Source organism: Acromyrmex echinatior, chromosome 10 (assembly GCF_024713525.1).
Source record: "Acromyrmex echinatior isolate Ae372 chromosome 10, ASM2471352v2, whole genome shotgun sequence".
NCBI lineage: Eukaryota > Metazoa > Arthropoda > Insecta > Hymenoptera > Formicidae > Acromyrmex > Acromyrmex echinatior.
In genome coordinates this window covers 480,059-506,158 of record NC_141861.1, presented here as the reverse complement: position 1 = coordinate 506,158, position 26,100 = coordinate 480,059, and the positions used below count along the sequence as shown (strand labels likewise).

General features: G+C 31.3%; 1 protein-coding gene across 2 annotated transcripts in view; it reads left to right on the top strand.

Annotated features, from left to right (window-relative positions):
• The window catches only part of LOC105147988 (defective proboscis extension response 13), an 88,795-nt gene that overhangs the window by 37,194 nt on the left and 25,501 nt on the right, over positions 1-26,100 (top strand). For both annotated transcript variants that reach the window (XM_011059408.2, XM_011059401.2), the window contains exon 2: positions 11,952-12,157. In XM_011059408.2, coding sequence (XP_011057710.1) covers positions 12,025-12,157 — 133 coding nt within the window. In that variant the 5' untranslated portion in view covers positions 11,952-12,024. The remainder of the gene's footprint in view (positions 1-11,951; positions 12,158-26,100) is intronic.

Sequence of the window (26,100 nt, the reverse complement as noted above, 5' to 3'; positions counted from 1 at the left end):
TGTAAAAAATATAAAAGTTACATTGAAGAGATCGTTGGAGAAGGAAGCAAATGTCGCAAAGAAGATTTCTCGAATCCTAAAATTATATTTCTAACGTATTATCTCACGTTGTTCTCTTATTCGATGTAAACTCGTTAAGAGAAAATAATTTTGAAATCTTATTACTCTTCCACGTAGAACGCTGAGATTTTTCGAAAGCTTATAGGAACACAGTAATTAATGGAAGAGTTTTATTCCTTTCCTACGAAAAGCTCCTTTTACAAAATTAATGTGTAATTAATTCCCGTATTTTTTAAAAGATATTCTAGAATGAAATCGTTATATTACACAGTAATTAGATACTTAATATAAAAGTAAGAATATATATTAACTAATGTATTGGGTTAATATTAAAGCTGAATATCTATTAATAAAACATTTTGACAGTATTAGATGTATAATACGTGTTATAAGAAACATAAGAACAATTTTTTTCAATAATTACATTACATAGTTAAAATTCTTATCTAGACTTTAATTTCCTTTGTAAATTTACTTTCATGGAAAGTTTCAGATACATTGTTTAAGTATTTTAACTCTTACTAAGGGGGGGGGGGGTCATTAGTTACCGAGCGATTCCTGTTTGTGCAAGTTTCTTTACGTGTTTTGGTAATTATGAATTATACTGCATTTTATTATTTTCCAAAATGAAGTGAATATTTATTTTAAAAAGTTAAAAGTATGTTGGTGAATTTTTAGAGATTTTTTAAATCATTCTGAATAGGTGAAAAAATCGGACGGATTCTAGTGTATGAGACAAATTGTACCTAGTAGGATAAGGATTAATTTGATTGATTCTATGTATTATGTGTTTTATTTTGAAACGACATTTTTTTATTAGTACATTATGCAAATGTAAATGTTATATAATATAATATATTACATTATATATATAAATTACTTAAGATGTGCTATACAAAATAAGATTATTATTTACATATTTATTTACTGCTAAATAAATGTTTACTCCCTAAATTGGCAATCTCTTCACGTTATGTATACATACGTTATGTATACATCATTTTTTTTTTGCTGTAAGATCTACAATTACGAGTATATACGATAAATCATGGATATATATGTAATTATATTTGTACGAGGAGTTCTTTAAAGTACGATGTCCCTTACATACCAAACTTTCTAAACTTTCAACAAAAAGCCGGTTACTCTTAATGACAGCCCGAGCATGTCCTGGCTACAGTGCGAGGTCCAATTGCTCCCGCGAACTATATCCACTTTGCTCGAATTTCAAGAGCGATGGTAGATCCTTAAAGAGGCCCTCTCGTAATTCCTAAAGCCGCATGTTCTAGGGAGGCCTTAGATCGGGATATCCTCCACGAACCTCGACTCGAATTCCACAAAGACACGAACTGGCCGCGAGCAGAACGCTCAATAAAGACACTATGATGCCTTCTCTCAGCGCGGCGACATATTCTCTTTATTGATATTTTATTTGCAGTTTTGATGCTTCAATCGTTTTTTCAATATTTCGGTGAATATTTCTTACAAAGAATTTTATGCCCTCTGAAAATGATGAGTTTTTTGAACACCAAAAGAATTTTGTTATCGTCAATGGCAAATTAATGAAACGTTTCCCTTTGATATTATTTTTAAAATTGAAATTTAAAGACACATATGTATTATGATATATGATGCAATTTTCGAAATAAATTTTTTAAAAGTGAAAGATTTAAATAATTATTTGCAAACATTATTTACGTGTGGACAGAGCGAGTCATTTGCAAATTGCGGATTATATGCACGCTCAATATTACCTTCCTTTTAATATATAAATAAAATAAGGAAGAAAACGTTTCTCCACCTGTAATTTTACTCATGTGCGAAAGCAGCAAATGTTTTTCCACACGTTTACCGTTGAATTTTCCTCGATTTTCATACGAGGAACTCTGTCTCTGAGAAAAAAAGCGCTAGGTTTTTTTACATTACTGATAAATGCTAATAAAAATAAAAAAAAGTTGCTTTTAAGTATATGTATGTTTGGTATGAAATTATAAAAAAAAGATTACATATATCTAAAAATTAATGTTTATTTATGTAACTTACTATATTATCATCTAAGTAATGATTATAAATGCTTGAGAAACGAGAGGCTCATTTTGTTAGAGCAGGATGATGCATACGAGCATATTTTTTTTGCTAAATCTCGAGCAATTTAAACAAAAGAATGAGCTCTCTGCGTTGAAATATGAAGATATTATTCACTGTCATGAAATATGTGAAAATTATTCACTATCTAAGAAGTTAAAGAAATAATACTTTGTGAGATAATCGAAGTTAAATATACTGGATGCAATTAATATACTTTCAATCAAAAAACATTAAATAAATTCAATGGTGAAAATAAGATGCATCAAAATCAAAACGAGTTCTTTTCGTGAAAATAATTTTCAGTTATTATTATATCGACAGTTTTTTAACATGTTAATCCTATTTGTAAATCGTGAATCTTTTAAGGAACAGTCAAAATTTCAAATAGCTGTAGCATTGTAATAAATTAGATCAGGGATTTTAACCTAAAAAAAGTAGTATAGTGAAGATATACAGATTATTATAACAAATTGATTGAAGAAAGAAACCAACTTGACTTATTAAAAAGTTTGTTACAAAACTTAGTCTGTGTTCCAAAATTTACTGCCAGTATTAAAAATCTGTGCATGTGACTATAGATTTTCAGTACTGACAGTAAATTTTGGAATACAGCCTTAATTATTCTAACATTATTTTTGAAAGAACATAGACAGGAAAGGGAAAGAATGATTTAAGGTGTACTTGTAATCTTTCAAATACATTTTTATAAACTGCGTTAATTCGGTTTGTCGGACTTGAACGCAATGATAAACTAAAGCTTGAAATAATGTCGTAAATTGCATTGATTGTTAATCTTAATAATAATGAATGTCAATGAGCATTTTGAAATACTACAGAAGTTATTGTGAAAAATATTACTTTATTCAGAGTTCGAACTTGGACCTCGCAACTTTCCGGAAGTCTTATCAATTCGATCATCGTATATAAAATACATATACAATAAAAATTGAAGGAATCTATGAGCGTGCTTGCGATGGCAGTTGACAAAGTTAGGCTTGAAGGTATATGTGATATCTCCCTGAAGGGTATCACGTTAACTGCGTATTCTACGAAGCTTCCCCAAAGCGTAGCTTGTGCCTACACTCGTGCAATATCTCCAAAACTTGCACAATATCCGAGGGACTGAGAGGAAGTCCACGCGGATCTTCGAGTTTGCGTCTTCCCTACCGAAAGGAGAAACTTTAGTGCTACCCGAAGAAGAAGTTCTATGACCTAGAGCGCTTCGTGTCTCTTGTAATATTCTGACAGATGCCGCACGCTACTGAGAATATCTGTAGTGGTGGCGTGTAAAATAATGAGCGAGAATTAATATTAATTACATGATTGTCAACGCATAGTTGACTCTCGGTAACTTACTCGAGTATGTACTCGAGTCGGAATCACATTCGTCGGACTACTCACTCAAAGTCCCAGTCAAACTCTTGTCGGAAGCGGAAGTTTGACTTTCGAATGAGAGAGATGTCAGATGTAAGACGCAACTTTCGTGCGCGTCTTACACAAAGATCCACGACTCGAATAACGAAGTAAGACACATTGTCCCGAATCATACACTCATTTTACACATTCAGTTTTTCAACGGAAAAGATACGGAGTTGAGTCCCACGGTGGCTTCTATTCTCTCGACAGATTTGCCTACTTAAGCATCGTTACAATTCTCTAGCGATGTTTGTTTCCTTCTAAGTTACGCGTTGTTATACGTGTCTTTGCTCACAATTATCTTCTGCCAAGTTGGACTAATGCAGCTCACGTTATGCAAATTATGCCTACTGTTTGCTTCTAGTCTCTCTCGATGTTTACGTTCTTAAAACACGTTCTCTCTCTCTCTCTCTCTCTCTCTCTCTCTCTCTCTCTCTCTCTCTCTTCATTGTAATGTCACAGTTCGTGGCATGAAAATGTAAACCACTATCGAAGCAACTGCGAGTCGCAGTGATTTATCTACCATAATAAAGACAGGCGTTGACAGTTGGGTCATGGAGTTAATATTATGCCTCTGTAACTAGATGACAGACCTAATGGCATCCCGTAAGCACTTTCTTACCTTGACTTGTCTGACGCCGTCTATCTTTCCAATGTTACGGATGAATGTCTTTGGCACATTCCAGGCATAAGCTCGGTGTGAACATTATGAGAAACATGAGATACTGTAAACTATGGAATGCAATCTTCCATATAGATAATTGCGCGTCCGTTGATACGTGAGATGTCATAAATTTTGCAATATATAGATTAAATTCGAGGAAAAAAATAAGAGGACATACTTGGGCTTTCTAAAGATTTTGTAAGCTAATCCAAGACGATTATCGATTTTTATCTGTATAAAAAAATTTTAATGAAAAATATTCAACGTCGTCTCAACGTCTCAAATTTCTCTGCTTTAAGAACATAAGTTTATATTTTCTTATATAATGTTTGTTTTTAGAGCAGAGAATTTGTTTTTAAAGCAGAGATAATTTCTGTTTTAAAGCAGAGAAATGAAAATGTGACTGCAGTGTCCGCGGTGCATGCATCGCAATATTTCGTGGCTGTGACAGATTTTCTAACTTGAATAGTGGACTTTAACGGTTAATGTCTCGGTTCATGACACAGAGCAGCCTTTATATAACCTTTATTTTTATGCGAAAAACATCAATTTAATGTATTTTTATCAATCAAAATTTCAGATGACTGAGGTACTATATACCTTTACTCATAATAATTGCACTCATTCAACTCCTCCGCGATCATAGCCTCACTTATAATCTCTGCGAATTATAGAATATGTAAATTGTGCAGAATGATGCAAAATTATCATAGCGCTTCCAACATTAGCTGTCTATGTATCGCCCGCGTCACATTTGCCTTTTGCGCCAAAAAATTCGAAAGGACATTCTTCCCACATTTCGTGACGACGACAAGGACGATGAAGAAAATAAACACATTCAGACTTTGCATCACAATATCTTCGATAGTAAGACACGTAGAGAAAAAAATAAAAACTTTTATTATATATTTTTGGCGGAAGCTATCGATTAAGCCTATTTAGAGCTTGATCGGTTCTGCCCTCATTGAGATCCGATAATCTTCGTACTGGAAAACTCGACGGCTCGCGCAAAGATACATGGCTGGTCTCGCGCTTCAATATCGCTTGTTTTTAACGCGAGACACTACCGTGTCCTCTGATGTGAAGAACCGAATCGCGTGATATCGTATAAACGGGTTACGTGTTTGAGATTTTGCATACGAAAAGAAAATGATATAATTAAATTATGAACTTTTACGTTAACGATGTTCTTAGATGAATTATCTTTTATAAATACATTATTACGTATTTTCAATGCTTTTATATATAATGCAAAATTTTCAGAAAGATCTCGGAGACATCGCGGTAAACCAATTATTATTCTGTTTTAACTGTCGTAAGACAAGAAATATGAATACCTCGAAAACCTTTCCACTCGTCGTTTCATCCCCACATTTCTTCTTTATTCGGACTCTTCTAAAACATTCTTTCTTACAGAGATCTCAAGCCACGATATTAAGATACCACCACAGCCTAACATTCCTTCAACTCTTTACTTAGTAACGATGTTGCTCCTCGAAACGAGACATCAAAGTTCTCGTTTCCAGGAGACATCATCAGGTGAATGCAAGTTGCTAAATGGAAGATTCGCACGCACAACGGCATCCGCATCGCGGTCGCGATAGCTTGAGGATGGAGAACGCTCTGGTGCACTCTGGGAAAACTTCTGTATCACGAACGAACGTTGGGGGGTAACGTTTCGATTGACATCTCTTTCGTTATTTCCAACATACACGAAAAATACACACGGCGGAGAGGTAAAGCGACGGAGCGGAATTCTGAAGTTTCTCTCCAACCTCACGGAAATACCATGCGAAAAGGAGTCGTGTTGTTCTAATGAGCAACTGAGACCCAGTTGCAAATGCAACCGCGTAGAACTTATCGAAATAGTCGGTTGAAATGGGAAAGATCATAGAAACGTCATTCCTTCACATCCTCGAACGAGCGAAAACGCGATTTTGTAGATCGCGCCAGTTATACTACGTTACCGGAAATATTACGATTATGATCATTGCGCGAGTTTGGACGCCATATCGCCGCTGTGAATGCCGGAATAAGGCGAGCCCCGAAGTCCGCCAGACCATTAACGCGGTTTAGACGGCGCTTTAGATGATGAAGTTCATCGCCAAAGGTGTCGAAGTTAATATCGCTCGTCTCGGGTGAGACATTACGATCGCACAGCGACGAGGTCTGTGACTAATTCAAGCTAGGAGATATTCTTAGAAATATCTCCGGATTTGGGAAAATGGAATACCTGTCTTTCCTACATCGTCTCTCAAGTTTTGATAGAGAACAGTTGGATTCTATATGTCGATAAACTTATTGAACTTGAAGACATCAAGAAAGTTGAACGTTGAAGTTATATATACAGTGTCTGAAGTATATCACTGATTTTATATAGGATAGAACGGGGCTCTTTTTGTCCATTTCTCGCGATAATGTTTATATTTCTGAACAGTATATGTTGATTATTTATAGGTACTCGTGCTCTCAAAAAGCAATCATGATTATATAATGTAATTATAAACATGTTACTGCAAAGAGATGTTGTTTGCTAAACTTTCGTACTTTACTTTAAAGTTGAAACTGACGGAATAACTCCGCTCTACCCTAACGTTAACTAACGTTATACCTACGAGTTTTAATTGACGAAGTTCACACTTTGATAGTATTATTTTAAATGAATATTTTTTTGGTTCGTATTCTAGGTCGAGTTTACATTGAACACGTAATATCAGTCGTAATAATATCAAATCAGCCGTTAGTGACTATTTACTTGACATCAAACGCATTTGATGATTTATTAACGTCACCTTAGTCTTGTGGCAGGGCATACTCAGGCTTATCGTAGTACCTGGCAAACAAGAATATTTGGCTTTGTCATAGCTAGACAGTGCCTTTCCTAATTAAGTGTTATTTTCAAAAGCGAAGCTGACGAGTTGATTTGAGAACAGTAATCTAATAAGAAAAAAGCGAACCAATAATTAGGAAGTAGAGAACACAGAGGAAATTTCTTTCCGTAAGAGCACAATGATGTTTTTAATTTCGATAGAAGCGAACCAGAATACATTCGAGAGGGAGCGGACTACGAGAATAGAGGCTACACCTTTGCAAGATGTAACGTTAGCTCGCAAGTATTTTTGCACATCATCAAAATAGAAAAGCCATTGCAAACCCCCGCTCGATTTTTTTTTATTTGACGCATTTGAAATTAGCAGCTAGAGAGGAGAACTTTGATGTTTGAGTCGCTGGTATGTACGTCATCACGTTGCCGGTGGTCTTCGAGTAATTGCGTCGGTGGAAAGTCGCCTACGTGACGCCGACAGACGCTTCAGGGAAAAATGAGCGCGGCAGAAATTCGCAAGGAACGTCGTTTCTCTCTTGGACTGAATATTAATTTCTTTTTTACCTAACAATAAGTCGCTGAAACTACGACAACGTTGTATAAATAATTCGTAAGGAAATTCGATTTATTTCCGAAAATAGTGGTTAATTATTGAAAAAGCGTTTGCTCTGCCAGGAGGATCTCTGTGTTCGGATATTCTTTGCTATATGTTTTCTATATGTTTCTTTCAGAGAAAACATTATCAAAAAGAATGCATTGAAAGACCTCTCATAGGAAAGAACGCTGAAAGAAGCTCTTAAAGAAATTAACCCTTTCTCGTTTTAAAGAGATAAAAATTAAAAAATTAACACTTCAATTCTTTGGAAACTTTATCTTTGATTTACTTTAGTTTGTTCATGTAACTTTTTTACAAAGTTACATACATTCGCTTGATATTATTGTAGTATTCCTTAATGTCTTGATCAAAAAAATAAAATTTATTACAATATATTTCTTTTCGTAAAAGTTATAAGTAATTAAAGTTGGATTGAGTATGCATTGTCTATTGCATCTTTAACAAAATAGTAATATTGCATTGAAGAGTTAAGACATTAAGATATATATCAATAATGTCAGATAAAAATCTGCAGTTGTCAATAAAACACCATGGCTATCGATATATAAATATGAATGATTCTTTATAAGATTCTTCCTCGTTGATCTATATATACATAATTCAATTAATCTTCTTAATCTAGTAAATACATTTTCTGGATTGTGTACTTACACGTTAATAAAGCCTCAGTCAACATGAGATAGACAGCGTGTAAGAAGATTTAAGTAAAGATTCCCTCACTCGTTGAGGTAACGTGTTCTAAACACACTCTTACGCAAACGAGTTCTGATATCGTTTGTTCTACGAGAAGAAAACTTTGAAGCTTATAGCTCAGAACTCAGTTTGCGCTACGTATTCTCTTTACGCAGAATAGACGCAATACATTCAACTGGTTTACATAATATTAAATAAACAACTTAATAGCATGTCAATACTACGATATTGAGAAGTTTCAAATAGAATTTACATTATTTTATTGCATTTATTCCTAAAAATTGTTCTAAAATTATTTCTTTTATTTCTCTATTATACACATTTCTCCAATTTGTTTATGAATTTAACTTATTAAATTACTCTTTTGAAATTATTTAGAAAATTCATAAATCAGCCACAAAAAAGATTTCTGCTATTTAATGCTATTACTCCTCGATTTAAAATTAAATAAGATCTATCAATCATATTTATTCTTTAGAGAAGAATATTTTATTTTTAAATGAAAAATTCTAAAAATCTAGAATAAAATATTCCTGATGTTATCCCATTAATTTTCTTAATAAAAAAATTGAGGTCAGACACAATATTCTTTTAAACACTGATTTAAAAGAAATATTTTGCTCTATTTTTGTGGAAAGAAGTTTATAGAATGTTTAATAATCTTATTTTTCGACAACGAAGAATTGGATTTGACTGGGACTCGACCTCAGGATCTCTCGTTTCATATATCTTAAGCGCGCTATACCACGAGTTTCGCTATCATGATATTATAACATCATGTATATAATATTGTAATACTGGGATAAAGACTTATTCTAAATGTAAGAATATATAAACTTAAATTTATGTACACTTGTCTCAAGACAACATGTAGATCTTATTTTATTCAATGCAGTAGAATAAAAATTACTGATTTATAATCTTAATATACGTAGTTATAATTTTATACTATATAGAGTTAAGTTAAGATAAAGTACGTCATAAATTTTTTTTCTGGATATCAGAAATCCTTCCTGAGAGTGTATTCCTAAATTTGCGGTAAATAATTTGTATAAAAAATATAAGATGGTACATATTAGAAAAGTAATATAAAAATAAAATATATATATATATATAATTAAATTTTTACTTATCAGTTTTAGGATATAATTATTGAAACATAATTATTAAATAAATTTTGTTGGCTTTCACTGTTTTAAATCTAAATTTATTTTATAAATGTATATAATAATAAGATAGAAATTACTTAAAAAATCTTTATTGATTTTAAGCTATTTTACTATCTGCATCAAATCATTCAGATGATTTGAGTTGATATACAATATATATTAATATTTCTAAACAAAAACGTTTTTAGCATTGACAAAAATTATTCAGATTCTCACAACGTAATAGAGAAATTTCAGGATCAGCGAACCTATTTACTCACATTAATAAGTATTATCGATTCGCTTCACGGCATAGTAGGATGATCTATATCGCATCTCAAATAGCCTGATGCGTTCCAATCGATTCTCATCCACCGCAAATAGAATTGGGTAATCAATACTTACTTTTCTCTTCAAGATTTGAGTATTATTTTGAAGAATTGAGTATTATCATATTGAAGATTTGAATATTATCTTGAAGAATTGAGTATTATTATATTGAATAAATCGATTAGTTTATACATTTATATTGTAGTATCAAACATATGATTAAATAACTTCCCACATTCATAACGATGCACTATGCACAGTGCTAAAAAATTAAAAAATATAAAGACGAAGTATGGTATAAAAGATGTTTAAAGACTTGCATGTTTTCTGAGAAAGTTCCAATTTTTTTATGATGAATTTATTAGTTACTATATATTGAATAAGATTGAAGTCGAATAAGATATTAAATAAAGCATAAATATTTTAAATTTATTACTTAAAAATTCGCTTTACACTGAGAGTAGATGTATGCTTAAATGAAATACTACAGGAAGTAAATAAAGAGACCAATGAATTAGAATTAATTACAACACGTTTGTTTAATGCAATAAAAATTTGTGAAGAGTGTGCACAAACCATTTTTATCACAATTAGTTGCTAAATTTATCAAGTATACATTATTTTATGCTTTTTTTTATTATTATACAAATTATACATTATATTATATATACATAATATTATTCATATATATATATATTGTGTGTATATATATATATATATATAATATTATTCATCTAGCTTGGAAAAATAATAAATAAATCGAGTTTTTAAATAGTCATTTTTTTAAATACAATGATTTAAATACAATGATCTTATTAAACTTTTATTAAATATGAGGACTATTTCTTAAATCGTTATTTGCTTGTTATGTGTGAAATTTACGTCAGAGAATAATGATTTTAATATTGTTAACTTTTAAGAAGTTAAAATTACACTTAAATTGTAAGAAGTTTCCAAAGATTAAAAGATTAATTAGAGATTAAATTAAAGATAATGGTGATGTTTAAAAGTAGAATAGTCGAAAAGGATTTCCTCTTTTTATGATAATAATAATAATTTTAAAACTGCTTTAGAAAGATAATGTTTAGTTTCTTTGTTATTTTAAATTTATTTTTAATTTGAGCTTTATTATATATTTATATGCATAATAAGGATCAATATCAGAAATAAAAAATTTTTTTCGTTTATAAATATTCTATATAAAAGATATATTTCGTTTTTGTGAGTGAGTGAAATAAATATTTTATTCTCATTTCGTTTATTTCAATATCCCTATAAATAGAATTAAAAAAAATAAATTAGGTGGGCCTTATTCGACTCAGGTATCTAATGTGAATAAAATTGAAATATCTTACAATTCGAAAGTTATTATATTGAGGAAATTATGTAGATTGAAACTGACACAATCGCTCTTGTTCAAACATCAAGTTAATTGAGGGTATTATATAATTAACGCAATCAATATGTAGTTAATTTAATAGATATGATTATTAATACTGTTGTAATGACAAAATGCGTTGTTATATCAACACAATGGTTTTTGATTGTTAACAAATTATTAATGATGTTCTTTGTAATAGAAAATGTTTGCATCATATTAAATCCTTTTTCTGTAATTGTTCTGTGTATGTGTTAGTGTTAATTTCTTCAAATAACGTTTATTTAGCGGAAGGAAACCTTAATAATTTTCAATCTTCATAAAAATATTCCAATATTATTAACAAAAATAATCTCGATATACAATTTCGAAAGTCATATAATAATCGGCCTAAAAAGCCTAAAATATTCGGTTTTAAATAATATTGTATTTTTTCGGAATAAAGAAAATATTATCATTAGGATTTATACCACACATAGATTAAGTAAAAAAAAATCTACGACATAATTAAATTAGCTGCAACAAAAGAGCAATAGTAAAAAAGTCATATTTAAAAAGGGTTTTTGAGTACCAACGATCTAATATTTCACCATTTTTTTCTTTCTCGCGAAATGAACTCTCGATCTTTTAATTTGCGTCACAGCACAAAGACTTGACATTCTCGAAGACGCAGTCTAGTGAAAAGCAAGAATTGTATCGCCAAATAACACTCACGTTACATTGTTCGATTGCAGAGTGCTGGTGAATGAAGGCACAAGGAACGCATACGGAGGGCGACGACGCCCTTGAGGCTTGAACGGGGAAAATATGGTGCACGAGGGCACGGGTCTATGGCACGCGGCGGGATTCAACGTATCGAAGTGGCTGATGATCATAATACATGGATACCGGGTCACCACCCTCGTCCTGTACATCCTGCTCAACGTACTGGTGCGCACCGGTAAGTGCAACCACCTTCCGGCTTTCCCTTCAGTAAAGTATGTTTTTACGGGAAATTATTGTTTGCGCACGCTCCATCCGTCGTCAAAGCCGAGCGGATTCCGGCGTTGCGTAAAGTAAAAGTAGAGGTAGCTTCGAGCGCTATTTGTATTGACTATCTTTTTTTTTTGTTTTAGCTACTTGACATTCGCATATTTTCCCGAAAGTTTGTTTTGCAAATATCACACTTCTTTCAGTTTGAACATATTGAATTAAAATTTTTGTTCTTAGATCAATAACTACGCGAAGATTATTGTAATAATAATCATGATAATGTAAAACAAAGAATTTGTTATCTGTGAAAAGAGAGGCCTCCTCGATTTCCATTAAATAATTCTTGGTAATTATTCGGATTAATGGATACTACACCAATGATCTGGATTTTAACACATGACTTTGAGTGATTATCAAAAGATTTTAGATGGCGTTTCACTGTTCATTCAAAAATTATTATAAAAATTTCATTCAAAAGTTATTAGTATTTGAATAAAAAATTACTGAAAATCAATATTCAGCGATTTTCAGTAATTAATATCTTGTTAACTATTGCGAAAATTGCAAAATGCATACATATAATACATATATGTATATATGATATATAAAATATATATATATATATAATATATATTATATATAAACAACGTTTATGAGTAAATTCCTGAGATCATTTTGAGATAAAATTCTAATATCAAAATGTCAATGCTATAATCTTTTACGAAAATTCTAATATTAAAATATCGAGGGTATAATAGTTTTCAAAAATAAGCATTTAAAGTTATCAAATTATACTGCTTAAAGTTTGCGCGTTCAAATATGATACAACGGAAAATTCAACCGTAGTTGATCTATTTAAGTGCACGAATTTTATGCGATACGATTCTCGATAATTTTAAATGCTTATTTTTATATCTCGAGAATTATTATATCTCGATATTTTAATATTAGAATAGATATTTTAATATTAGAATTTTCGTTTCAAAATGCTATCAAAAATCAATCCTTAATCGTTGTTACGGTCTTTACTAGACACCTTGTATATATGTATAAAATTCATAAATTCTGTCCGTCATATACAGCTTTTGGGTTACTTTATATTTAGAATGACTCTTTTTTTTCTTTCAAAGACTTTTACGAGTTTTTATTCATGTAATATGTATGACTAGGTTTACACAGATACTTTTAATCGGGTTTAATAACATAGTTAGAAACTAGCCTATCACAGTCATTCCATTCTTTAGAGGAATAGATTTGATTGGCCATTTTGATAATTACGAATGTTATTAAATCAGATTAAGGCTGTGTTCCAAAATTGCCTGTACTGAAAATTTATAGTGTACGTAATATAAACTGTAGCATTTTCAGCGCTGGCAGTAAATTTGGAACACAACCTAAGGGTGTAAATGTAATCTATGTTTGGATGAACAGGTTTATATGCTTTATATTATAATTTTATACAGATAATTTCTATTTATGTAGTTATATAGCCGTTGATATAATTAAAAGTGTAAGAAATATATTTCATAGAGATATATTTCGATATTATTAATACATTATTCATCTATATTTTTATACAATCAAATTTTTTTTCTATAAAAATTCTCTGCTTAAAGTTGAGCCAAAACAGTATAAATTAATAAGTTATTTAGTCATGTAAATTCAGGTGTACATTATTAATCAACATTTACCACGCTACTTTTACTTTTACCAGTCATTTCAAAATTGTCAATTCATTACTTTTTCGAAAATTTCATATACTTTCAATTAATATTTTATTAACAGTTATAAATAATTATGTACCTGTGACCTGTAAGAGTTAATAATTATTCGCGTTTAATGAGAATTTAACAAAATCTCGTTTAAAATTCAAGTATATCTATCTTGTTTATCTCTCGAATGTTATAGTAATAACGATAAATCGATGTTGACCCTCCAAGCACACGCATGATATGACGATACATCATAGTTTACCACTCAAAGGATTAATGCATTTAAATTACGTCCTAGTATGCGCAGATATATCGCTGCATATCGATACGAATATTAAAAGTAATCTAGTTGCATGCGTGTGTTCGTCATATTATATATATTTTATGAATTCGATATAATATCATTCGTAAACAAAACATATTAACATACTTGCCACTCAACCTTGTGATAAAATTTAAAAATATTTATTTTAATATCAAACACGTGTCATTAAAATTTAATCGATAAAATTGTTGTTTAAACTTTCGCAACACTGATTTCTTTTCGAAGAAAGATCTCATATATTAGTGATACACAATCTGTGTTTTAAAATCTCTATTATTCATTGAAAATAAATACATGTTATTCCAATATATAAATATTACAATAAAGTATGAATTCGGAATTTAAATGTTTATCCAAATATTTGTTACAAAATTGCTATGAAAAATGAATCTTGTTCCAATGGCGTTTCAAAAAATGCAACGTTAAGAAACAAAAAGACTATAATATTGTACTTTATATACAAAGCATATATAAAGACAGATATAGTATATAAATATACATATATATTATATATGATATGAGAAAGGTATTCTGAACATTCAAATCACATAAAAATTGCGTTAAAAATGCAAAATTCCACGCACGCTGTACTGTTACAAATATAAAATGTAACTATCGTATATCGTTATTCTAATTCGGAAGTAGCAGTTGACGTATTAGTAACACTTGGTGAATGTATAATAGAATGTATAATAGAAGAAATTTTCGTGAAGCTCTAAATTGTACATATATACGGACAGTTTTTATATTTTTAGTTAAAAATAGAACAATAAAATAGAATGAATGCTGCAATTTTTAATAATATAAATTTAATATTAAATATTTATAAAAATGACATATCCGTTGATGCATTTTTAATTCATCTTAATATTCTCTTTACAATATCATAAAAAATCGTGCAGTGTTATTTAACCTTTTCGAGACGAATGTCTTATATTGGTATCATTTTTTTTTATTTTATAAATTTCATAATCGATTTTTATAAAATTTGAATTTTGGGTTACTCCTAATGTTTTCGTCAAATATGAAATAAAAAAAATTGTAAATTTTTAAATAGAATGAATCTAGTTTGGCGGATGTTTAAATGTTCAAAAAGTGGAAAACTCGTTATAATTTTGAAAAATAATATACTATCCTGTATCTGAAAAATCATAATTTTGGATTTAGCAATGACCACACGAATCCATTTCTATATATTTTAATTCCCAAGGAATTTCTGACAGTGCTAGCATCGCAGCCAATACGATGGCAAGAATCTAATACATCTAGCAATCCAGCAAGAAAACAAGCATCGTGTGTTGCCGGCTTAATATATTAGTCTTACGCAAATCTGATCAGGAAGAAAGTGCCGGAAGTATTGTGTATCTTTTTTTCTCACTCTTTACATATATGCATATGATTTTTTTACATATATGCATATGATTTTTTTTACAAAGTTATACCGTTTTAAGAAAAGTGTTACAAAATGAACAATTTTTTCTTATATATTCAATATAACTCTGAAACAAATTATTATTGGAGACTTTATTAAAAATGAAATTAAAATGAATTGTAAATCTTAAAGCTTTTAAAGCTGGTATGTGCATGTACGTATACTTAAGTGTATATGTATTTCTGCTTTTGGCGTTACCCAGGATCAACGGCGTGGCAAGAATTTAATTTTGTGTATGTGTATGTGTTTTGTATGTGCGTGTGTGTATGTGTGTGTGCGTGTGTGTTTAATAACGTATATTGTCTCTTCGTGTTTATCAACGTTTTTCCTCCGCAACGCTCTGCAGGAGGAATGACATAATTTAAGACAAGAAGAAATAAGACATTCAGGGGCTTATTTTGTAATCCTTAACGACTGTAACGATATTGTTACATTGTCATTGCGCAGATTTTGTATAGTAAAAAAGCTGCGCAACGACAATATAACGATGTCGTTACAGTCATTAAAAGTTACAGAAGAAGAATAGGCCCCTTAATTAACAGTATATGAGAAGTGGAAGGAAATGAAGAGGAGAATGGACGTATGTGATGAGGAAGAGGAAATTCGGTAATCGATTGTATAATGGAAGATGAGAGGGTGAGAATAAATATAGTGTATAATATGCAGTATAAAACTATATTGTTAGATTATTACCAATTATATAAATTGAAAGTTACACCAATTGTACCTGATTTTTTTAAAATGTTTATATTACACACAAACTAAAATATATTTTGGAAATTTTTTTAAATTTACACATAAATTTTACAATTAAATTTCTACATATCTCATTTGCTCGGTTATTTCATATTTTTATTAGATGTTATTTATATTCAATAAAAAAAAATTGATGAAATATTATTTAAGTGAGCAGTACGCATAGGCAACTCATCTCTATATGTATACGCATATATAGCCATAGACGAAGTTTAGTATAAATCGTTATGTAACCATAGAAGTATCATGTCTATTGCAAATATTGTATCAATTTTCCGTACACTTCACTCCTATACAAAGACGAGTGAGGTGCGAAAAGCTTAATAGATCGATCACCATCCGTCACGAATGTTTAATAGAATCGTGGCGAGGAGTTGCGAATTACTTTATCTTGAAAGATAAAAAGTCGGGACGTGAAAGATTAATCGGCGCGCCAACGCGCGACACGCTTCTTCATCAAACGAAGTATGTATTCATCTTCGAAAACTGTCGCGAGTCGGCACCTATGTGAGCGTATTTGCCATTCAAATGAGCGGTGGGACGTATCGATAGAAGTCCTTAAGTGTATAAACGATTGCGGGGAAGAGCTCGGTTGAGGCGATAAAGCGACGGTCGACCGCAAAGTTGGAAGACGTTTCGCCTCGAGCACTGCACTGTCGTGCTCGCTGTAATGAGGGGAGGGGCCGGGATCATCAATAACGTAGCAAGTTCACCAACAATTAATTAGGGATATCGATGTACCATGCACATATAACTATTGTTATCACCGTCAAGCTGTCGTTAAATTGGGATGGAATGGGATGTGCTCGTGCAAACATTGGAAGGGCTGCGTGATGAGGGCAAGCCTGCAGATATATCGCAGAGATACTCCTCCCTAAGGAAGTTTTTCTATGTACTAGCAGCTCTTTGATTGACTATGATTGAAGCTACCTCATTGTATATTGTTGTCAACAAAATTATTATTTTTTATCTAAAGCTTTTTATATTAATTTTTCTAGGCATTTTTTCCCGTGGAAGAGATTGCAAGTAATGAATTCTTTTGATATTCATATTTGAAAAATCTTGTGCTAAATTGAATAAATTCACTTGTTCCAAATGATACATTCACGTTATTCAAATAATAATTTAAATATGAGACACAAATATTACACAAAAAATTGACACAAAAATATAATATTGGCATAATTTGTAAGTAAATTGTGGAAGTATATTTCTTCAGTAAAGTTATCATTTATAATATAATAAATTAATACATTCTTATTTAATTATTATCTTAAAATTTACATTTTAAAATATATCATTTTTATGTTATTTGTCCATTTGCATAAATTGTGTTATTTTAGCATTAAGAAACATTATGAACATCAGTTTAACATAAAATGTTTAAATAGCACAATCACATTATATTCAATTAACATTCAAATATTGTTAAAAATTCAATATAAAAATTTGTTTAACAAAGATTTATTTTAATATAAAATGTAAACCTCTTGTTTTTATAAACAAAGCGTTTTTACGAGAAAGAATATGACAAAATTGTTCGCGCCATGCGTGTTATATTAGCGAAATTTTACATTTTTTACACATTCAAGCTTTGTTCATTTATGTGAGAAGTTAATAACTGCTGTGGCAGTTATGATCTTTTTTTATAAATTACAGGAATGCTGAATGTGCGTAGAATTAATTCATAAATTACGTACCAAGTTAAATTCCGCAGAAAACCCTCGCTGTAAAAAGCTCTTTTGAATGATTAATCCGGTCGCGCTTGAAGCTGGAGTATCTTATTAATGCGCATTAAAAAGCGTATAAGATCACGACAGCAAGAAAGTGGATTTAAATTGCCCGATCCGTTTAAGAATTAATACGCGGGAGTCATAAAGGTCGGAATTCGTGTTTGTTTGCGAACTTATTTTTACAAGTGTACCCCTTGAGAGAAGTGTTAATATGATGCAAAATCGTCGTGATTCTTATTTTATCACGTGCATCTCGCTTTATTCATTGCGATGCAAATAAGACAGTTACTAGAGTAAGGGACTGCGCAGAATCAAAGAATAAGAATAAAGAATAAGAACAGAAGCAGAGAATAAGAATTTCAACCTATGGGAAACTGTGTATTCTATAATGCATCGTTTCTGATTGGTTGAAATTCTTATTCTATATTTCTGTTCTTATTCTCTGTTTCCATTCCATCATTACGCGGCAATGTTTACTTATTCTATATTCCTGTTCTTATTCTCTGTTCCCATTCCATCATTGTGCACACTTGTTTTCTTGCTGGATTGCTAGCTGAATTAGAACCTTGCCACCGTATTGGCTGTGATGCTGGCACTAACAGCATCATGTGCCACCGACTTAAAAGTCTCTTTGTTTGCGAATTACGTTGCCATTTAAAATTAGTCATATCGTAAATACTTACACATAGACGATTTACGCGTCATTGATAACTACATACATCATTATTTCCTTCATGTCACATACACATAAATTTTCATATAACAATTAAATTTAATTAGACATCTAAGTCTAATTTCAAGGACTCCACGTTTCTTCGTACACTACTAGTTTATGGACTACTATTTCGTAAGTACAGATTGCATAGCTTTTATAGCAAATGTTGTCATGACAATTCTGGAGCGCCATATTGGGCTAAGAAATGGTAAAGATCTCAATTTCGAAATTTTTTATCGTTCTCAGCAGAGACTCCACCTCACAGACACATATTAGTATATTTTAATCTTGAAAAAGGATTTTCGAATCAGTAAAAGAGAAAAAAATAATTGTTGTACAAAAATTATATGATTTAGTCGGTGATACAGACGACTTTAGGATCCTTTTACCATGTAATTTTAGTATAATCATTATATTTTTTTCTCTTTTTCTATGATTAAAGTATATACATTAATGTGTGTCTGTGAGGTGGGGTCTATGCCGAGAACAAATTTTAAAATTGAGATCTTCTTTACCATTTCTTAATCCAATATGGCGCTCCAGAGCTGTCATGACAATAGATTTGTTTTCTGTGACTGAACTAGTGTACACTTTTGGAACTTAAAGTGAGATATATAGTACATTTGATATTTGTTTAAAGCGAGAAAGAGAGTTCTAGAACAGTCTAGTGCAGGAACAGAAAACAGACCAAATATTTGTTTCATATAAAAGCTGTGCAATTTGTACTTATGAAATAGTAGTTTGCACGAAAAATAACAATGTGAAGTTCTTAAAATTGGACTTAGTTGTCTAATTAAAACATTATTGTTACAAAAAAAATTTATGTACATTATACAAGTGCATGAGATAGTATTGATGTAGTAGTATATATAGTGATGTATCAATGACACGTAAATTGTTTGTGTGTAAATGCTATTTACAACGTAACTAATCATCTTTAGAATCCCCTTAACACGTACGCGTGGATCGCATATAATGTGTGACGGGCGTGTTCGTCAATTATTCACGCTCCGATACTTGCTAAGAAATTGCGCCGGCACGATTCGGCTATGACAATGATATTCACTGTGGCGTAATGAAGCGCGAATTGCGACTTTGATGCGCGCCGTGTAACTTTCGCGACTTTGTTCGCCGTGTAACTTTCGCGCTCGAAGAAATGCCGAGCGATGGCGGCACGTCAGGTGTATTACTTCCGTTTATCTTACACACTGATTTGTTTCCGCAGCAGCTTAAGCTCTTTGCGCCCTCCCCTCGGGGGAAATTTTGCTGCTATAAAAAGCTTACCGCCGTAAGCCTGAAGTCCTGAAGAGTTTGAAACGGGGACAGAGTTCCTCGAGCTGTTTGAGGTAGTACGTGGCGCATTGCAGTGGCGATCGGTGACTCGGAGATCCAACTCTTCTTCGTGAGAGGGGAAATTGGAATTTTGAAGGCACTATGCTTACTTCGTTAAAGTTACGCCCGCGGCAGACTTTCTGAGATCTCTTCGTGAGTTCGTTTAGAGACTTTCGCTAGTGATTGGTGAACGTTAGATTCGGGGAGGCTTATCCAAGATGATTTCAAGTAATTAGCGATAACGACAGACTTGAAACTTTTACAGAAAGTTTTGATAAGCCAAAAAGATTTCCTAATTGAAGAGAAAGTAATTTGATAATTTATGAAAAAAATAGATAGTGTTAAGGATGTATACCTATCACACTTTATGCTATTTACAATTATTTATAATATTTTTAAAATACACGTACTGAATTTGCACACATACATTTTATTTTATTTTTTTTTATATATGTTTATTGAAATGTAACTTTATATTTTCTTCTCAAATGCTTTAAGGAGATCCTAAAGACGATTGTGAATAGCACTTACATTTTATTGTAAGTAGCATTTACACAGACGATTTACGTATCATTGACACATCACTACATCAATATCTCTCTCACATATGTTGCACATACACATAAATTTTTGTATAACAATTATGTTTTAATTATATGTCAAAGTCCAATTTTAAGAACTCCACGCTATTTCTTCATGCAAACTACTAGTCTGTGGATTATTATTTCGTAAATATAGATTGCATAGCTTTTATATGAAGCAAACGTTGTCACGACGTGACAGCTGTGGAGCACCATATTGGGCTAAGAAATGATAAAGAAGATTTCAATTTCGAAATTTTTTGTCATTTTCAGCATGGACCGCCTCACAGATGCATATTAATGCGTATACTTTAATCCTGGAAAAGGATTTTCGAATTTATAAAAGAGGAAAAAAGTAATGGTTATACAAAAATTACGATTTAGTCGGTAATACAGACGGCTTTAGGATCCCCTTAAGCACAAGTTAAATGATGTAATAAAATTGTCTTTTTATACTTTTAAATATTAAAATAATTTTTAAAATAATTCCACATTGTGTCGCATATGGGCACGGCCGGATATAAAATTAAGTAGCCGTAAAATAAAAACTTCAGCTTTGGCAAGATGAACTTTTATGTAATTATTTTAAAATTAATGCAAATATCTTGGCAGTAAAATCTGAAATATACGTAACTGCGAACTGCGGGATTCGTAAATGCGATATTAAGCGAAAACTTTTTCTTGAAGCCTGTTGCAATTACCTTACGTTCTAGTCATAACGAATATAAACGTTACGCTGGAAAAAAAGGAGGAGGGGAGGCCAGGGAGTGACAAAATTTTATTTTTATTTGAGTCATAAATTAAAATTTTTTACCTTCCCACTATAATTCCCTGAGCTTCTCACTGTGCATTTTTCATGTCACATGCGCATTGTGATATGCATTGTTTAATCCGGCATTGTTTAAACATGAACATTTGCACTGCCCATTATAAACAAGACGGGAATATTCGCCTCAAGATATTAAGTTTAAATGTAAAATGAAAAATTTTTTGTTTTAAAACTTGTTGCACGAAATTGGATGAAGTATTTCTGAACGTTGGATAGAATCGATCAAATTATAATTGGACGATTGAGAACATATCTTTAAAAATAATGGCTTGTTTAACGTTTTTTAGTATGTTAAATCTCTAGCATCATTTTTAAAATGCAATGTGTGTCTGAAAAGCAATTTGATCATCGTAATAGTAACCAACAAGTTATATATTAATACCAACACTCGTCGATTAAATTTATCGCGATTTATTCGCGGATATGTAAATCTCGCACAAGTAGCGCAATTTCGCGATAAAAAATAAACCTTAGGGGCTCCGCACAATAAAAGGAACAGGGAACAGAGAACAGAGAATGAGAATTTCAACCTATGAACTACAAAAACTGTATATTCCACAATACATTATTTCTGATAGGTTGAAATTCTTATTCTCTGTTCTCTGTTTCCTATTCCTTTTACTGTGCAGAGCTCCTTATTGCAGCAAAAAAAAGTCGTCATACATACGCACTAGGATTGATCTCCATCTGCTAAATATAATTACGCGAAGCAGGCGAGCGAGAAGGGATCCGAGAATATATTCCATGCTCTATAATCTATATCTGAAACCATCTGCTATTCACTTGGTGGGAGAGTTCTCTTATCTTTTTACTCGTTTCTGAATACCCACACCTCCACACAAATCATCCACGCAAAAATAACATATTTGGGTGAAACAGAGTGCATGTAACATGTCAGATGAATTTAGCAATCTACAGGGGGGGTCTCCATGGAAATAGGAGAAAGAGAAAAATGTGGCAAATGTGTCGAGATAAAAAAAATACGCACAAATATAGAAATATATAACTATAAATATGTATACAGAGTGAATCAGATTCGTTGAACCAACATTTTACTCTATTAGAAAATTCTCGAGTTTATATCTAATTGAATTATAATGTGTGCAGTCAATTATTTTCTTTTAGGGTAGAAAGCTGGTTCAACGACTCTGATTCACCCTGTATATATATATATATATATATATATATATATATATATATATGTTAGTGATATTGTACTATATTCGTTAAATGCACTGTAAAATCGAGACCTCGAGGCGTGTTCCCTCGCAAAACTGTCTCGACTCTGTTGCAAAAATATCGACAACATTTTTCACTTCCGATCTATTTTTTATATGGTATAGTGTGTTGCATCGGATAATAAATTGCGACAACGTTGCAAATTGTTGCATTGGGAAAGTGTCATACATGATACAGACTTTACAAACGATAATTATTTAAGCCTTAAGATTACTACCGTGTTATACTGACTTTGTAACTAACAATGAGAGAGCTAACTAAAACCTTGTAAGGACAATCAGTGTCAAATTAACGTTTGTGAAAATGTTATGCTATCTCTACCACTGAAGATGATTTTTACCAAGCATTATGGAGGACGTGTTAATTGTACTATTATTAGCGGCTAGAAGAAACAATAGATACATAATAACGTCTTAATGCGATTTCTATGTCAAAATAGAATTCTAACGAAACATTTTTCAGTTTACAGCTTTATGATCTTTACAGAACAATATGCTGATTTTTCAGTAAAAATCGTGCTGTTTTCCTATACGAAGACGGCTCACAGTTGTACGCAGTCAGTTCATTTCAATGTTCAGTGTAAACATATCCATCTTAATTTCAGTGTAAATGTGTCTACAATTGTCTCGCGCCAAAAGCACTGCAGGATACTCGCAAGTATTTCGTAAGAGTGTAGATTGATTAGTATTCACCGATGGATTACGTTATAGAAATAGAATTGGAAATAGTTTTTCATTTATGTTTTGCTTTTTTCTTAAACAATTACGGTTAATTTAAATATTTTAAGTTTAATGACGTGAAGTAAATTCAGTGCGTTCTATTTCGATGGTCGAAGTTTTTATAAAACTATTCTTTGTATGTACAGGTTGCGTAGAATTAAAAAAAGATTTGATCGGTAGAAAGTACGCGCATAAATTTATTTCAGAAATTCAGTCGAAATTGCATCCAGAAAACAATGGCATAATGATGGTTTTGCGTGTTAATTTGCAACTCAATGTAACGCATTTAACTATTATTTCCAAATTGACGTGCAAAAACTCGTAATCCCTTAATTGTTTTCCATTTTCACCTCAATTGATTTCTAATGAAGCAACTATAAACACGTGTTTTTATGGCGTAAGAGTTTTTACAATTTTACGCCACACTAAGGATAATTCTAGCAAAATTACAGGATTATTCGATTGAACAAACGGATTTCCTTAATTCAATTTAAATTATTTAAAAAATACAAAGTTTGTACATTCAAAAGATATTAGATTCAATATTTCACAAATATGTTTATAAAAGAATTATACACTCAAAAAATTCTTATTAATATTCGCAAGATAAAATGTATTAATTATTATTATTATGATTGTGAAACTTTAAAATGTGCGTTTGTTGTAATGAAAATAAGATGTTTCATTCTTTTAGAATTACTTAGCATAATGAATTATATATATAAAAAAAAGGAATTTTTAGTTAATAATACAAAAAAATATTTTTTTTAATTTCCATTTAAATATATCTCCTTATTCTTAATATTATAAATATCTTAATAATAAATGTTAAATTATTACTTTATTAAATATTTTTTTCAAATTATCGAATTGTTTTATTATGATATGAAATTACCATCATTTTTTAAATTAGTATTTATAAAGACTTTATATAAAAGAAAATAAATAATGTCATTTCGCCTCGGGGTTGACCCGAGGTGAGTCATTTAATTTTCTTATAAAGTATATAGAGCAATTGTAATGTCTGTTCTCTTTTGAGTCTTTACAATGCTGTTTGGATTGTATAGGCGGACATATATTATATTATATTTTCTGCTGTATGTTGCAAAAATGACCGCATAAAAACGCTTGCATAATGTATAATAATTATGAGACAAATTTGAGTGACCATAACAAAATTGTGAACGTAAACGAACGAGGTATAATAAAACGAATTCGAGATGACTTCAGTATTTTAGCTTGGTTTAACCGACGTTGAGGAAAAGTTTGTAGCTGAAATTAGTGCGAAAGATGCACGTTACGCGGAAATTCAAGGAAATTACAGTTGCTTACAACCGCATAAGTTTCTAAAGTGCCAGGATACACGCGAGCAATAAATCATAATTAACGAATTCCGCAACCGAGAAAAATTTTCACTAGTGAAATCTATGAAGAGCTCGTCGAAGGTTTGATCTCGTTTCATGTGTATTTGTTATGATCTGGTTCATGGTGAAAACGAATTATTTATTTACATGTTTGATGCATGAAATGTCACGAAATGTTACAAAATATTTCTCTAAAAAAATTCTCCCTTTTTTTTATATCTTATTCTTAGTATTATATACAATTTATACATTAAAATAAAATTGTTAACAGCAAAGTTATGTAGATAACATTATGGGATTCTAGTGTGTCATTGACGTAAAAATATAAGAGAAAAAGGGAGCACGATTATGTAAAAATAAATCCGTCGTTATTTGATTTATTGTGAGATATATTATGAGAGTGACCAGAGTTTTTAAACTGACATCAAACTTTTTCAAATACGTCTAATTCCACTCGGTACGGGGGCATCACGTTATTTTAGCTATGTCACTCGGGGCTGACGCATCGTAGTTGCGAAGTGGTACGCGTAAGCTTAACGTCGCAATTTAACGTGCCGCATTTCGCAGAGAAGTGCATAGCAATCCCACAGCCGGTACTTTTAACGAAGTCGGCGAGTAATTAATCGAAAAACGCGGTGTAATTACGGTTACGTCAAGAGACGCAGTCGTTGAAATTGCGTTTATAGAGAAATGTATGATTCTTTTATCACGGCTTGTATTGTTCATCAAAATGACAAATCCAATTAAATATGCTAGAAAAATTTGTTTTTTTGTTTTATACAATATTATTTTATACAATATTTATTTGAAGAATTATACTTTATAAGTTTCTTTGATTTTTCTCACAAAATATCAATTTCCTTCTATTGCTTCTATTAACTTACATTACGCATAAAATATAATATAATAATACAAATTAAATTATTGCTTTATTTTATTTTAAAAGTTGTTTCTAATATCACAATTGAAAGCGTATTTTATATAAATCAATAAAACATAAGAGAAAGAGAGATTGTGTGTGCAAAGCAGAAGTTGGGATGATAAAAAATACTTTTGTGCTAACTCGAAACATAGAGAATTTGGATCATATAGCTTTCAAATTAACTGTGAAGTTGCATGATTTCGCGTTCCTAGATACGCTGGAAAAAGTTAATACAACTTTCAGTCAGAAGGT